This window comes from Notothenia coriiceps, unplaced genomic scaffold (genome assembly GCF_000735185.1).
Source record: "Notothenia coriiceps isolate Sejong01 unplaced genomic scaffold, NC01 NC01_scaffold00027655, whole genome shotgun sequence".
Classification (NCBI taxonomy): domain Eukaryota; kingdom Metazoa; phylum Chordata; class Actinopteri; order Perciformes; family Nototheniidae; genus Notothenia; species Notothenia coriiceps.
Window position 1 is genome coordinate 4,548 of NW_011360356.1, and position 16,515 is coordinate 21,062.

General features: G+C 42.6%; 2 protein-coding genes across 2 annotated transcripts in view; both read left to right on the plus strand.

Moving 5' to 3' along the window:
* Window positions 1-6,708: 6,708 nt before the first annotated feature.
* Window positions 6,709-14,270, plus strand: LOC104957730 (zinc finger protein 385B). The gene is made up of 7 exons (XM_010785382.1): window positions 6,709-6,845; window positions 7,017-7,127; window positions 8,974-9,145; window positions 9,254-9,643; window positions 10,556-10,740; window positions 11,207-11,302; window positions 11,633-14,270. Exons 1-7 carry the CDS (start codon window positions 6,771-6,773, stop codon window positions 11,897-11,899), a joined length of 1,296 nt encoding a protein of 431 aa, XP_010783684.1. The 5' UTR covers window positions 6,709-6,770; the 3' UTR covers window positions 11,900-14,270.
* A 537-nt stretch (window positions 14,271-14,807) lies between these two features.
* Window positions 14,808-16,515, plus strand: part of LOC104957737 (uncharacterized) — a 2,173-nt gene continuing 465 nt past the window's right edge. Inside the window, exons 1-3 of the mRNA XM_010785390.1 lie at window positions 14,808-14,846; window positions 15,149-15,193; window positions 15,460-15,978. Of these exons, the coding sequence (XP_010783692.1) occupies window positions 14,808-14,846; window positions 15,149-15,193; window positions 15,460-15,978 (603 nt within the window). The remainder of the gene's footprint in view (window positions 14,847-15,148; window positions 15,194-15,459; window positions 15,979-16,515) is intronic.

Here is a 16,515-nt window from a genome sequence, read left to right on the forward strand (position 1 = left end):
TCGTTAAGATCGTACGAAATATCTACATAACAGTTCGGTAAGACAAACCCGAAATCGTTTGAAACATTACCGTTGAGTTAGATGACTGTGGATACCAAGATGTACGTGATCTTAGTTTAAGGTTCGGGATTTGGAACATCTCTCCTAACTGAATTTTGTCGAGACCTACAACTAGACCTATTGTGGACCTAACTCCGAACCAAAAATCACAATTGGTGACATGAATTTGGTCTGATTCGTAAGTGTTGGTCAATTGTGTAGAATTAGATTTACGTAATAATCTAGGTAGGACTAACTTCCATTTAGGTTCACCATTTGCCGGGGTTACGGGACCTTTCATTTCGGGTTACAACAGTTCACGTAATTTGAACATAACTAGTATTATAGGTCCTCCCCCTCTTAGGTGCCAAAATTTACTTCGGACTATAATACCTGCAGACACTCGTCTACTTGTGATGAATTATAAAAAGATTACTCAAATAGCTTCCTGTACTCGATACAAAAATCTGAAAAGGTATGTCAGATCTTTTGTTACAATACTTTTACTTAACAGTTTATTCCTGAACTTTTACTCGTTAATCCGTCCCATACGTCCCCACAGTTTGAGTTTTATGTGTCACCCCGGTTTTAATTTTTTAGCATGATCAAGGTCTCGGCCTGACCAAGGTTACAATGCATACACTTTACTGCATAAGCGTGTAATATTTGGACCTTGATTGTTCGAATTTAATAAGGATATTTTATGTTGTTATTATTAATTATTAGTCAAGAAGTAGATGAATACCAGGATTGACGTCGAAAAGAGTTCAAGGTTTAAAAAAAAGGGAATTTTTTTTTTTTTTACCTTAATGAAAAAAAAAAGGTTGTCCGGGGTTGTTTTGTCGAAAAAAATTTTTTTTGTTTTAAAAAAGGGGGAGCTTGGGTTTTGGGTTTACGGGGGAACCCCAAGGGGGGGGGAAGGGGTTTCTTTCTTTTACGGGTTCCGTGAGGGGAAAACTTTTGGGGGAAAGTCACCCCAAACGTACGGACCCTTTACGATCAAGGTTTTCCGTCTAAAAAAAAACCCCCCGGGGGTTTTTAAGAGGGTTTAGAAAAACCCCCCAACCCGGTTTTTACAAAAAGGGTTAGTTTACCAAAAACCCCCCCCAAAGGGTCCCGGAAGAAAAAACTTCGGGACTTTCCTGTTTTGGGGGAGGGTTCCCTAAAAACCAACTCCAAACTAATTTTTCAACCGGTTTAAATTAATGGGCCGGCCCGGGGGGGGGGGAGGGGGTGGGGTCTTTTTGAGAATTAAAATAAAATTTAATTGGGGGGACGCCCGGGCTTTTAAAAATTTAAGGTTGGGGTTTTTTTTTTCCCGACAAAAAAAACCGGGGGGGAAACCCCCCTGGGGAAACCCCTTCCAAATTACCTTTTGTTTGGTAACCACCGGAGATTCCCCGAGGGGGTTAACGTTTTTTTTTGTTGGAGGTAAACCCCCAAAACAAAAGGGGGGGGTTTTTTTTCAAAAAACCCTCCAAACCCAAAAACAAAAACCCAAAGGAAAAAAAACAAGGGTAATACTGCAAAAAAAAATGTGTGGGAAAAAAAATTTCAGAAAAAAAGTTGGGTTAAACCACAAAAAAAAGTCAAAAGTAAAAAAATTTTGCAAAATTATTATTTGTTTTTAAAAACCCCAGGGGGAGTTTGGGTAAGAAAAACGGGGGGCCCGGTGGAACGGGGTTTTCCAACCATTTTTTTTTTTTTGGTTTTTTTTTTTTTTCGTAAAAATAAATTTTTTTTCAGGGTTTTTAGACAAACAAAAAAAAAAAAAAACCCGGGCCCGGGTCCCAAGGGAGGGGGGACGGGGGGGTTTCCCCCTTCCTATACGTATAACTTTTTTATACCCCCGGGGGGGGAACAACGCACCAAACCCAACCCAACAAAAAAAGGACTGGGACTGGGTTTATAAAAATTTTTATAAGGAAAACATCTTTAAAAAAAAAAATTTTTGTCAAGGGGGGAACGGCACGAAAAAAACGAAACGGTGGAAAACTCAAAAAAAAAAACAAAAAATTAGGGGGGGGGACGGTAATTTTTTCGTCTTCGAAACAAAAATTTCAGGGGGGGGGGGGTTAACAGACGGTTTAAAAAATGGGGTTTGAATGGGTTCGGAAGGTAAGTAAATTTTTTTTCAAAAACCAGAGTTGTTTGTGTTTACTGGATTTTGGGTTGGGGTGTCTCCGGGGGAACATTTTGGGGTTTTTTGGTTGGCTTTACCGGGGGGCATGTTTGGTTTTTATGGGTCGGTTATTTCCGAAAAGTCTCAAAAAATGAACCAGGGGGGGGGGTTATTTTTTGACGGCCGGGGGAGGAAAGGAATTTTTTTTTAAAAAATTTTCGGGGGGGAAAAAAAAAACCCTTTTCTTAAAACAATAAAAATTACTCAAAACCCATTTTTTAATGTCTAATTTAACAACCCCCAGGGGAGGGAAATTTTTTTAAAAATGTTTCCCTTAACCCCAAACGCATATTTTTGGCCTGTTTTAGAAAAAAAATAAACCAGCCTGGGGACGGGTTTTTTTTATACTCGGGAGGGTTTTTGGGAAAAAGGGTTATTTTTAAACCCAATTTTTTTTTTTTTATCACCTTTTTCAAAAAAAAAATTGGTTCAATTTTTTATCCAAAAGGGGGGGGTTTTTTTTGTTAAAAAAAAAATTTCTCTTAAGATGGAATGTTTTGGTTTTTTTTTTATTTTACACCCAAAAAAAAATAAAAAAAAAACGATTCAAAAAAAAAATGAAAAAACCCGCTTTTACAGGAAACGGGTGTAAACCTTTTTTAAGGGGGGAAAAAAAAAAAAAAAATGTTTATTTAGCAAAAAAGAAAAAAAAATTTTCCAAAATTGGAAGACGGGGGGCCCAAAAAAAAAAAAAAGGGGGGGGATGAGGTTTTGGAAAAAAAACCAAAGGGGAAGGGGGGACCCCTGGGGGGGAATTTAGGGGGGGAGGGGGTTTTTGCGGGAAAAGTTTTTTTTCTTTCCTTGGGTGGGGGGGGGGGATAGCGAAAAAAAAGGGACCTTTATAAAAGGGGGGAAATGTCAAAAAAAAAAAAAAGGAAGTTTTGGGGTTAAAAAGTTTAAAAGGTTTGTGGGGGAAGGCGGAGGAAAAAATTGAAAGAAAACGGGGGAAAGGGGTGGAAAAAAGGGGGTTTGTCAGGAGTTCCTCCGTTTCTCCATTTTTTTTTTGGGGGGGGAAAGGGGGGGGGGGAAAAGGGAAATTTCTTTTTGGGGTGGAAGGAAGTTTTTTTTTTGGGGCAGGAAAAACTACCAAAAAAAAAATATTTTGGGGATGTTCCGGGGACAGAGGAGAGGAGGGGGGGCAAAAGGGGGGGGGAACAAGGGGGGGGGGGGATTATTTGGTGGAAAACCTTTGTGCGGAACAGGAAAAAAATTTGTTTGAGAGGGGAACAAAAAACAAAATAGGGAAGGTAAGCTTCTTGTTGGAAAAGGGGGGAAAACCCTTTCAAAAGGCCGGGTTTTTATTTGGGTTCCAAAGGGGGAGGGGGGGGAACCGAAAAAGGGGCGTTCCGGTTTTTTTCCAAAGGTTGAGGGTTTTTTTTTGGTCTTTGTGGGGGGAAACGGGGGGGAAGGGGAGACCGGGGGACAGGAGAACCCTCCCTTGGAAAAACGGGGTGGTGAACCCGGATTCTTCCGGTTTTCGAGGGGGAGGGGGGGGGAAAAAAAGGGAAGGGGGGAGACCAGGGGGTGGGGGTAGGTTAGGGGCGGGGGAAAAAAAAAACACTGGGGACAGGGAACAGGGGGACGGCGGTAAGGGCTGTGCCCCCCGACCCTTTGGTTAGGGATCTAAAAGGGGGAGGGGGAAAGGCCGTTGAGAAAAGGGGGTTTCTTTTGGAAACAACCTTTCCAAAAAAAAAAAAAAAAAAAAAAAAAAAAAGGTGTCCGTGGGACGGTTCTTTTTTTTGGAAAAAAGGGGGGGGAAAAGGGGATGGTTGAAGGGTTTTATGGAGTTGTTTTTCTTTTGGGGGCCGTGGGAAATTTGTTCCCCAAAAAATTTTTTGATAAAAAAAAACCCCTTCCTCCAAAGGGGGGGAGGGGGGGGCTTCAAAGGGGGGCATTTGGAGGGAAAAAAAACAAGGGGGGGGTTTAAAAAAAATTTGGATTGTTTTTTCCCCCAGGGGGGGGGGGGGAGGTTCCCGGGGAAGACCAAAAAAAAGGGGGGGAAAACCCAAGGGGGAGGGGGAAAAAAGGGGGGGGAAAGAAGGGGAAACATTTATTGTGGTTTTTGAAAGGGCGGGGAGCCTTAGGACAGGGGGGGGGGGGGGTTAAAAATTCGGGGCGTTGTACCCCAATCAAAAAAAAAAAAGGTATAGGTTTTTTTGGACGATGGGCGGGTGGAACCCTGCTTGGGTTGGGTTTTAAATTTAAAGGGGGAAACAGGGGGGGGGGGGAAAAAAAAAAAGGGGGTGGGGGGGGCGGGGAAAGTCTCTGGGGGGGGGTTTTCCAAGGCAAACCGTTTTTTTTGCCGGTAGGGAAGGGGAAAAACGGAAAAACCAAGGGAAATCGGAAAAAAAACTGTAGGAAGAAGAAGTCACCCTTACAAAGGAAAACCCGAAAAGTGGTGGGAGTTTTTTTTTTTTTCGAGGTTGGAAAAACCTTGTTTTGGGACTTTTTTTTTTGGGGGGAACCGAAAAAAAAAGGGGGGGGGGGGGGGGAAAAAAAAAAAAGGGCCCTTTTTCCTAAAAACAGGGGGGGTGGGAGAGGACTTGGGGGACCGTTTTAGGTTGGGGTTTTAAGCCGTTTTTTTATTGGGGGGAACAAGAAATTGACAAAAAAAAAAAAAGGGGAGGGGGGGCTTTGGAGGTTCCTTTGGGACGTTTTTCCTTTTTTTTTTAAGGGACACCAAACCACCCTTGGGGGGGATTACTATTTTTTTTGGGAACAAAGGTGAAAAGGGGGGGGTTGGACTTTTGGTTTTTAGGCGACCGAAATTTGTTTTGTGGGCCGGGGGACCGGGACGGTCCTTTTATGGGGTGGCGGGAAAAATTTTTTTTGTAGGGTTTTTTTCCTTTTTTCCCTTTTTTAATGCAAGGGGGGTAGAGGGGACCCCTTTGGGTTTTCTTTTTTTGCTGGCGGTGTCCAAAAAAAAAGGGGGAACTCCCAAGGGTTCCGGGGGGAGGGAAAGGGGGCAGGATTTTAAAGAAGTTTTTTTGGCTGGGATTCCTTGGGGAAATGGACCCGTTGAAAGGTGAGGGGGGGAACCGGAAAAACCAAAAGAATGGAACGGGTACCCAAAACGGGGGGGGGGGGGGGTTTTTTTTTTTAGGGCTAGGAAAGGGAACCGGGTTTTTTTCGAAGGTTTAGGGGTCTTTAACCGGTTTTTTTCCTTTCCCCGAGGGTGCAAGGGAACCCAAGGGGGGAGGAAAAGGGGTTTTTGGGGAAGGTTTTTTAAGAGGGGTTTATAGTGTATTGAAAATGTTGTCAGGTTGGACTGATGCTACAAATCAATGAGACAAAAACTTCTCCTCCTCCTCCTCCTCCTCCTCCTCTTCCTCCCCTGTCAGGGCTGATTTAGTCGCTCTCTGTTTCCACCCACACTGTTGTTATCAAGGAATTTACTGCAGGGCTTCTACAAGCTGTGACTATAATCTACTTAGAGAGATAGAAGTAATACATGTATGTTTCTTTAGAACAACTCTCCTGTGATCACTGTGTATGTATATGTAACCACTGCTCACACCAACATTTGGATTTACACTATAGAACCATACTTTTCCCCGAAAGGCGCTCCATAACACTGAGTGACTCTTAAATGTACTTGAGATATGAATAACAGTCATTTGTTTTGCAATAGTCTTGTTGTTTTTATTGTGTGCTGTGTGTATAACCCTTAATTTGGTCACTGGGGAGTAAATGTACCTCTCTGCTTCTTTAAATGGAGATGAAGGACTCTTACTGGCCCTGTAGTGACTGGACACATGGGCTCATTATGTGAGCCACTCATTCACGTTCTTACTCTCGATCTCCGCATTATTACCACTCTCTGACTCCAGCTGCTGCAGCGCCATATGTTCCTCATGTTGTTACTGAAAAGCATCAGCATCAGCTTCTCAGGTCTCCAGGTTGAAATGACACGAATATCAGAGAGAGATGGATTTCCTCTATTTGCTTTTCTCAGGCTTTGCCAAGAAATGTCAGTATCACTCAGCTAACTGGCCAGCTGAAGATACGTTCACTGGCATTCCCATGTTAAAACAAATGGTTACCGTTTTAACAGTTTATCTGAAAATCAGCTTTTTTAAAATCAAATCCCATCTGTTCTCTTCCACTCAAACCAAAGAGAAATAGTAAAAACTGTATTTTATAATGACTCCTACAGCAGTGGTTTGTTTCCTCAAAGGTATTTGAATGATGTCACAGCTGTCTCCAGTTTGACAAGAAGCACTATTATACATCTTCCATCCATAAAGAAAATGACGCAAGCAAAGTGGATCAATCTGTAGACATTTTATATTTAAAACTTGGTTTCCTGAAGGTGTTGGGTGTTGTCATGTGTCTAGCCATTTTTCTAAATACATCATCCTCTCTGTTTAATTTTAAACAAGTCGCCAATAAGCTCCAAGAACTGAAGAGCTCTCAAAGTCATCAATAACAGTGCCATCAGTGATCTAAAACCCATTATTCAAACCCTGTTTCTCTCTTTTATGCAGGGAGTGTGTGTGGTGCAGTGGGCGGTACGTTGCCAGGGTTGATCGGCGCCACTGGTTCCTCCATGATGATGAAACCATTCCTGTCGTTTCCTGTCGAGACGGCTTCGCCAGTCGGACTGTTCCCAAACTTCAACACGGTATGACTGTGTGAACGTGTGTGTGTGTGTGTGAGGGACAGTAAAAGTGACAGTGTGTCGCAGCTGCAGGCCGTACAGGCTGACTGTGATAAAGAGATCTGTCAGCATCACTCTGGCATCATCCCAACCTAAGCAGGCTCTTGACCTCTGACCTCTGTTCGCCTCCTGCAGATGGACCCGGTTCAGAAGGCCGTCATCAACCACACTTTTGGCGTTACGTTGGTACCCAAGAAGAAACAGGTCATCTCATGCACCGTGTGCCAGCTGAGGTTCAACTCTGACGTAAGTTTTTATGTTTGTGTTTCCACGTAGGTTTGGCATCTAAATCTGTCTCTTCACACTCTTCCAGTCAGTTTGATTATGTCTCTGTGATCATCGTCCAGTCATATGAGTCATCTCTGTGGTCATGTTGCTATCAACATTTCCTGAAATCCTTTGCGCTGTCTTCCCCAGAGTCAGAGGAGAAGAATGATACCAGTTTCATCACCTATTGTTTCTCCATTGAGTATATGTTTAGCCTAGCTTAGAACTAAAACCTAGACCAAGGCAGGAGGAAAGTGCTAGCCTAGGTCCATGAAAACTGATGGAAATGAAATGCATACTAAGAATAAATCAATGTGGTCTTCATTTATTGTAAATGTTGTCTTTACGATCTGACCGCTCCACAATGTGGACAGGAGTTTAGACATGTAGCATCCTAGTAACTGTCTCCAGGGATTGGTCAACAAATAGCTTGAACGCTTATTCCTGCTAATCTCCTTTTGACTTATCAATGTCTACACCTGCTCATTAAACAAGATATAGCAATGTAGCTGTAGTTGTTGAGGGTAGGGTTTATTTGGAGCTAGGCTAGCAGTTCCCCACTGCTATTAGTCTTTGTGCTATGCTAAACTAAACCACCTGGAACTATCTCTATTCACTTATAGATTATGATATCCATCTACTCATCATAAGACCGATAGTAAGATGATTTTATATAACTTGTTAGGTGACACTAATGTTGAGAATGGCAAAGATGTGCAGTATAATTTCTCACTATTATCCCTTAAGCTCGAGCTAGAATTCATGTAGGTCCAGGACTAAATTCATCCTGGACCTACATGCTTTCAGATGCACAGAGATTCATCTGACTGAAGTTGAAGTGTTTCTTGAAAAATATTTTCTGTCAAAACATTTTGTCTGTAGGAAACTTCTAAGGAAAATGTTTGGTTATGATAGAGCCGAGACGTATACTTTGTGAAGCTTGTTTGTATTTTGTATAATGGCTATTCCTGTCAGAAGAGCCAGTGTGTATCAACAGGTGCGACCCCTACCCTCTTTGTTATTGCAGCGCTGTGTGAATGACACACTCTCCTTCAAGTAATGATTGCTGAAAGCTAACAAGCCGCATCGTTAGTGACATGCCAGTCGAACATGAAATATTTATGAGCTGTTCAAATTATTCATGAGTGGACATGAGAACAGGAATCACTTCCGTAGGGAGGAGAGGATTGAAAGGGAAGCAAGGGCTCAGTCTAGTACATTGAATAAAAGCTGAGTCATTGAGAATGCAGACAGTCACATGAGGACACTGTTAACCTGGAGGTTTGTTTCCCTGTGGAACAAAGACAACATCTCTACCTTCCATTTGGATACCTTATCTGGATAATGAAAAACAAGATAATGCACACAGGTTATTGCAACCAAGTGAACATTGTTATTTGTTCATTACTTTGGCGCAGGACCTACTTCCAGAACTAATTCAATTCTAATCTGGTTCTGTAGTTAAGATGAAGCGGCAAAGTTGAAGATTGCAACCAAGGGAATAAACCTCAGTTTACCTCACAAAAGATAAGTTAACACACAGGGATTTCTGCCAGTTCTCTTTTTAGGTTTAAGCTGAAGGCAAACTCCGGGAAAAGTGAAACATATGTAGAAGTGCCTAAAACCTACATTCTCTCTAATATTCAGTAACTCAACTTGTTGCAAGTCTAATTGAATAGAAATCTATGAGAAAACTGATGACAGAAACTGTCATTTAGAGTCTGTAGAGACTCTAAAGCTAGTGGACGAGGGGCTGAACAGGAAGTCACATCAGGACTTTAGCCCAAACAGAAAGTAAAATCTCTCCGTGTGTCTCTTGCTTCAGTCTCAGGCAGAGGCTCATTTCAGGGGCAGTCGTCACGCCAAGAAGCTCAAGTCTCAGGAGAACAAGACCAAGGCCAAGCTGTCAATCACCGGAGAGACCAATGGGAGCAGAACGAGTCCCGTTTGCCCCGCCCCTCCTGTCTCAGCAAACAGCATCACCAATCAGCACACAGGTTCATTTGAACTATTAATGTTACTGATTTTCATTTTGAGAATTGATTTTAATGAGTTTTTTAATTTATTACTCCTCTTCTTCTTCCTTTTACCCATCCTTTGTCCAGATCTCTTATCTGGCCTCACAGACTCCTTTACTCTCAATCCCTTCGTCCTCCCCTCCTTCTCCCCTCCCTCCTCCACCTCCCCCTCCTCCAGCAGACCAGGCAGTGAGCCTCCTCCCTCCAGTCCTCCCACCGCTCTCCCTGCCCCGGGCCTCTTCTCCTCCTCTTCCTCACCCTCTTTCCCTTCTTCCAAAGCCTCTCCGCCTCTCCCTCCTCCAGCTCCTGTCACCTCCTCGTCATCCCCTGCTACTCCTCCTCCTCCCTCCCTGGCCTCTTCCCAGGATGCTCCTTCCTCGGCAGAGACAGAGGATGAGAAGGCGAAGAAGCTGATGTACTGCTCTTTGTGTAAAGTCGCCGTCAACTCTCTCTCTCAGCTGGAGGCTCACAATGCAGGTGAGGGGGAATAGATGAAGTATGGATGTGGTTTCAGCTGCAGCCGTTTTTCATGTCTTCAGTTGAAGCTTGAGCAACTTTTCAATGACATGCTTCATATACCTGATGATTGATCTGCTAAGTTTGTTGTTGTTGTTGTTGTTGTTGTTGTTGTTGTTGTTATAGACCTAGCAACTGTGTCACCTTAGCTACATGTACAAACTTTTTGCAACAGATAGATGTTGTATGTGTGTTCTCTGATAAGCAGCCAACTCTCACATTTGTAAGTGTCCTTGAATGCATCAACAGGCAGCGCTTTCAACACTCATGTTACCACGTGATGATGATTCCTATACTTTCATGATTTCAGCAAGTTGGAAGTCTCTGCAGGTTGATTAAGAAAGAAATGAACTGAAAGAAATGGGCTTGATGGAAGTAAATCTATCTTTAAACAACAACAAAAAGTTTAGCATTAAAGGTGGGGTAGGACATTTTGGAGAAACCAGCTCGAGTGCGCTAGAATTTGAAAATACACAACCGGAGAAAATCTGCCACTTCCTTCAGACTTCCTCACAGAGCCCCTCCTCCAACACACATGAACACGCACATGACCAATGAGGGCACGAGATAAGTTTGTGCACAGATGGAAGGCTGACAGGCAGGTAGGCCATCCAGTTATTTTAGCCGGGCCGGCTAAAATGATTGATCGTGCTTTTTACAACACCACGGCTTCCACAGATTACATTTTTTAATGGATTTTTTGTCAAAGCACTTCAGATATTCATTGCTATCGGGATGTTAAGAGCATTCCATGGAATATAACAAAAAGTGTATCTCGAGCCGGTTTCTCAAACTTACCTACCCCACTTTAAGGCTTTGTGATTTTGTGTTGTTTTGTATGGAAGTTTAGTTTTTGATTGTTTCTATCTGCAGGTTCAAAGCACAAGACGATGATGGAGGCTCGGAGCGGCGCCGGGCCGATCAAGGCGTACCCTCGAGCCGGGGCCAAGCTGAAGAACGGCAGCAGCTCCGTGCTGAAGGGCTCCGGCCTGCAGAACAAAACCTTCCACTGCCAGATCTGTGACGTTCATGTCAACTCTGAGATCCAGCTCAAACAGGTAGAAACCCAGGGAGCTTTATTCTAGTGTCACACAGAGCCCAATCTGTGACTTATCTTGTTCAGATCTACAGATCTGGCTTTGTTCCTTCTGAACAAGGCCACAAAGCAGCTTGTTGTACCCAACGAGCAGTAACATTGAAATATCAATTTGAAAGGCACCTTTCTATTCATGTTTTTGTTTCTAATAGCTTTTGTATCTCCATTATGTAGCTAGAAAATGATTTACTGTTTTAAACAACTCAACATTTTGGAAGCAAAAGGCATTAATTGTGAAATATCTGAGTTCACATTTTTGGGAGACTTTACGTATTGGAATTTGGAGATAAAAAAATTAATTAAAACTACAAACTAAAAGTATGTGGTTTCAGGCACTGCCACAGTTTAACAGTGTGATATTAAAGTTATGGTGGAAAGAACAGAGTAATATAATAACTTTGTTGTTGTTGTTGTTGTTGTTGTTGCAGCACATCTCCAGCAGGAGGCACAAGGACAGAGTGGCTGGAAAACCCAGCAAACCCAAATACAGCCCTTACAACAAACAGCAGCGCAGCCCACTCTCTGTAAGTGTCTCTCTCCCGCTCTCTCTCTCTCTCTCAAATTTAATACAAATTGCTTTATTGGCATGAACTATGTGTACAATATCGTGCAGATCAACAAACTCATCAAGTATAAATGCTGTTATGCATCAATATTTGGGGACTGTAGTAAATCATTTCAGAATACATTTTTGAATCCTTAATTATTAATCAATTCATCTATTTGCTTTTTTAAATATGTACTTGTTTAACCTACTTTTACCTCCTTTTTTCTACTCGCCTTTCCCAAACTCCTGTCCTCACACTGTTTTCTCCTTGTCTCCTGTCTTTTTTGTCTTCTCCTCTCCTCCTCAGGGCGAGTTGTTGAATCCCTCCATCTCTCCGTCCTTCCTCTCCACTCCCTTTGCTCCTCCTCCCTGCTCCCTCACCACAACCATCTCCCTCTCTCCCTCCTCTCTCTCCTCCCCCCTCTTCACTGCCAACTCCACACCCCTCAGCCCCACCATGTCTCTTCATCCTCGCCCTCCCTGCTCCTCGTCTATCTTCACCACCTCCTTCCTGCGTCCGGCTCCTGGACCAATGAGAGCGAGCCAAGGATCGATCCTCTTTGCACCCTACTGAGCTCGGCGTCGGGGAACGGGAATCAAACCTGTGACCTTTGACGTCCAGTTTGTGGGAGTGACAGATAGTCCAAAAGAGACATAAGCTCTGCCATCGTGGCTGCAGGGATTCAAACCTGCAACCTGCTCACCTGGCTTCGAAGTGAGACTGAACCTCCTCCGTCTTCTGGATGTTCTCGGGACGAAACTTAACAACTGACCCGACAGCAACCGAGGATTTTATAAACCAGAACCGAACAGAGACTAAAAGAAATGTACTCTGACATTTCAAGAAAAGCAATACCTCTCTCAACAAAATAAACACTCAACTTATGAATGCTTACTAAAAAAAATTCTTTCTTTGACATTTTACCAAAAAAGAGCCCCTATTAAAGAAGATGGAGTCTGTTGTTCTCATGTATCTGCGGTTAACCAGGATTTGTGAAGAACCATAATGGACGAGCAGAATCTAAAAACTCCTGCTGGAGGAGCGAACCAGCACACACCTGATGTCAGACGTCCTCCGTCATGAACAAATGCTACTGCTGATGTCTTTATATCATATCAACACTGGATTACGATGCCACGAATGTTGTCCTGCACTAAGTTTTGACCTGTTCCTAACATACATAATCTCGAGCAAACAAACTGGGAAGAAGGATAAAGATAAGGCTGGCAATATTCTTTATTTATTTTATTGTCAACAATACGACACATAGACACAAATGTGTTTGTCGAGCAATACTTTCTGACCTCCTCAGTCCCAAACCTATTAGCCCTTGGTGAGAAAATGCTTGGCTATTTACCTAGACAGCTGACCTTGCAAATGTGTCTCTAACTGGAGGACATAGTGTTTGGTTGGGAACCATTGTCTTATCTGTCCGTCCAATTATTTTAGAAACCTTACATGAATGAAAGACTCAGCCTCATTATTTTTACTCTAGTGCCACCCTCAGGATACACTCCACACGACAAGTGTCTGAACGCTCTTCTATCATTGGCTATGAGCTCAACTAAAGGATATTAAAAGGATGCAAATAGGTCCTGATCGATCGTCCTTATATTCAAGGTGGGGGTGAAAAAACAAAAAATAATGAAAACACATTTAATAAGTACGATGCATTTCAAATAACTTTTTAAAGCTTACATTTATTTATTTGTCAAATGGCTAATTAGATGTCTAATGTAAGCACCATTTACGGATGAAGTGCAAAAGTTAACTAGTATTTTCCAAGCAATAATCAAAACATTTACAGTGCAAATGAACCCCATGGAGCAGAAATAAGTCAGAAATAACATAACAAGCACCATTTTTATGTAAAATGAGAGCGATAACACTGGAGGTTATTTTCTATAGATTCAAATGGTCGATATTTTCCTGTCCGTCTTCCTGCCTCCTCCTGAAGCACTTGAAGCATCTCGGTCTTCCAATAATGAACAAAAATCTGTTTAAAGGACAGTATGTTTGTGTGTGTTTATCTATGCAGTATTTTGGTCTCATGGTGTGGTAACTATCTCATCTCCTCACCATGCAACTACTCAAATGTTGATGAAGGTGGTCAACTCACTAAAACAAAGCTCTAAACTCTTTAACTGAACTTCTTCCTCCTTTGTCAAATGATGTCTTCATGATGCAATAATGTAAAGATCAGCTGCTGCTTTTCTATTTGCTTCCTTATCAGCAACACTGAGGCCTGAGAGTCTTCACTGGGGTCAAGTTACGATTCTGGAATGAAACAAAACTGAATGCACTGAAGTGTTATTTCAGGTTGTAGAAAATGTCTTGAAAACTGAGATTGTGAGTGTGTGTGAATGTGTGTATTCTCTCCGCGCTTCATCAAATTGAATCACTTTGCTTCCAAAATAAAAGCGTGTATGTTTCCCATAGGACATGCGCACATTGAGTAAATTAAGTGTTTTTAAAAGAGGGGTTAAACTGCCACACACAGGGCTCTTATCTTTCATTAAATATATTTAAAAATGATTAAATCTGTTTTTTGAAAATCAAAGTTATAATTGTGGTTGCACATAGATTCAGTTCTCTGACTCACCTATCATCGCCCTTTCTGAGTTTAGATTGAATAATGCACCATTCAAATATTTCATACATGGAAACAGGGTAGCTTTAATCAAGTTTTAAAACAATAAATAGTTCAGATATTTCAAAAAGAAAAGAAAGAAAGACATATCGTTTATGTTCAGAACAGCAACATGTAATCATCCTCTTTCATTTCATTCTGTACAGTATTTATTCGTCCGACCTTGTTTTTTTTATGATGATTATGATGCAAATATGCAAATGAAAACGTGTCAGGTTGAGAATCATTTTTCTTCTTATCATCTTATTGCTGTACATTTGTTTTATTTGTTTTCATTAAAAAATGCTGAACTTACTTAAGCAAAACACCTGAGTAATTATTCTACTGTGATGAAACCTCAACCACTCGCAAAGAACCTAAAAGATCCCCATGTTTCTCTAATAACCCTCTGTCCACTAGAGGGCACTTAACCTACAACAAGAATGTTCACTCAATCATTTGCTTCAAAAGTAAACTGTGGACAGTTTGGAGGGAAATGTGAAATAAAATAATGTGAAAAAGAGCTGCAGAAATTATTTAGAAACTTTTCATCCAAGGCTGGAAATATCTGGAAGAGGCTCTATTATGCTTTTTTTATTTATTTTTTTAGGTTTTTCCCTTTCCTGTAGTGTGTTGTATAGGTTTTTGTGCATGTCAATGGTCTGCAAAGGCAACAATCCCTAAGTTCCCTCCAGAGGGAGTTTCTCTCCCCCCCCCCACTCCCTTGTTGACTTTAATAATAGATAGATAGATAGAGAGATATATATAAATATAGATAGATATATAGATAGATAGATAGATAGCAAGATACATAGCATACAGTTAGCATACAGATAGCGATAGATAGCATAGATGATGAACGGTAAAGAAAAGCGATTGGCCTTCCAGCGGGTAAGAAAGTCGGCACTACATTGCTGTGTGCCCCTTTGTACAAATAAGTCCCGTTATAATCGGGAGATAAGTTTCCATTCATTTCCTATTGATGCTGAGGTAAAGGCTCAGTGGCTGATCGAGGTCCGTAGGGACAATTTCAGCCCCACAACAAATACCCGTGTGTGTAGTAGGCACTTTCGACCAGGAGACTTATTGGTCACAGCTGGAGGACTGAACAGAGTAAAGAAAGGAGCTACACCTGTTCTCTTTGCTTGGAATAACTACGAGCTACCTACACCAAGACGTAATGTTTCGCCAAGGCATCCTCTGCCAGCAGCCCGAATTCCTCTCAACCATCAACAACGGTAAGCAGCATACAAGCATGGATGTATATTAATAATTATGCACGCTGCGAACTATACCACCGTACACACACACACACACACACACACACACACACACACACACACACACACACACACACACACACACACACACACACACACACACACACACACACACACACACACACAGAACAACAATCCCCAGGAAAATGTGTTAACTTACAACTGTACCCGTTCTCCCCTATAACAGTATCTACACTATGCCTAACACTTATTTGTTTTCACAGAAACTTCCACCCATAGATGAGCTGCTGCTGTTCCTCATGCACCTGTCAGTGGGCCTACATCTGAGGGATCTAGCAGAACGGTTTGGCATTCACCGCACCACAGTCAGCAGAACTATTTCCACCTGGACACACTTCCTCTACCAACTGCTTGGAAGCAAACGTCTGTGGATCCCACGCGAAGTTGTCAAAGCTCACCTTCCACCAGAGTTTTCAGCTTTCCCTGACACACAAGTGGTGCTTGACTGCACTCAAGTATTCTGCCAGACTCCATCATCTCTCCTGCTGCAGAGTGAGGTGTTTTCTGCATACAAGTCGCATGCTACATTCAAGGCCATGATCGGCATGGCACCACATGGTGCCATTACATTTGTGTCTGGCCTGTCTGCAGGATCTATGAGTGACCGGGAGATCTTCAAGCTGTCTGGCATCGTGAGCCTGCTCACACCAGACATGGCGATAATGGTCGACAAAGGGTTCCTTGTGGACAATCTGGTTGAGTGTAAAGGCCCAGATACACCGGCCAGTCACCTGAGAAGTCGCCAACACCGACTGTTGCGTCGCCGGACTCTCCTGCGTATTTGCCGACTTCGCGCACTGGAACACACCGCAAATCCGAGCCGAGCCTCTATGAACTGCGTATGCGTGAGTGGCAATAACTCTCCTTACCAGCAGGCGGCGGTAGTGTGTATTCATCATTCAAAAGAGGCAACAACCGAAAGACAGAGAAGAAGAACAGACTCCGTGATATAACAACAAATAGCGTTTTTCTTTCCATTTTCACTCTCGTCCATTGAAAACATGAACGAACAGGAGCTCTATAAACCGATGAGGTGAAATAGCCGTCCGTGTGTGTTCCATCTTCCATTTTAAATAATTTGTTTACCTCCCTCACTTCCGTCAACGCTTCTCATGCACTGATTCGCTAGCTGAACAGCCAATCGGTGTTATCCCTTTGTCCGACTTCCGGCAAGAAAAGGCGTAAGGTCGGCAGAAAAGACCCGACGGTGCGGCGCACACCACTCCGAATAGGGCGTGCCCACGCTCATGTTCGGCCCG

Bases quoted from the DNA above. Each gene is read 5' to 3' on its own strand.
- LOC104957730 (XM_010785382.1), top strand. From the start codon at position 6,771: ATGATGATGAAACCATTCCTGTCGTTTCCTGTCGAGACGGCTTCGCCA. The intron at 6,846-7,016 runs GTATGACTGTGT...CGCCTCCTGCAG, and splicing joins TGTTCCCAAACTTCAACACG to ATGGACCCGGTTCAGAAGGC. The intron at 9,644-10,555 runs GTGAGGGGGAAT...TTCTATCTGCAG, and splicing joins GCTGGAGGCTCACAATGCAG to GTTCAAAGCACAAGACGATG.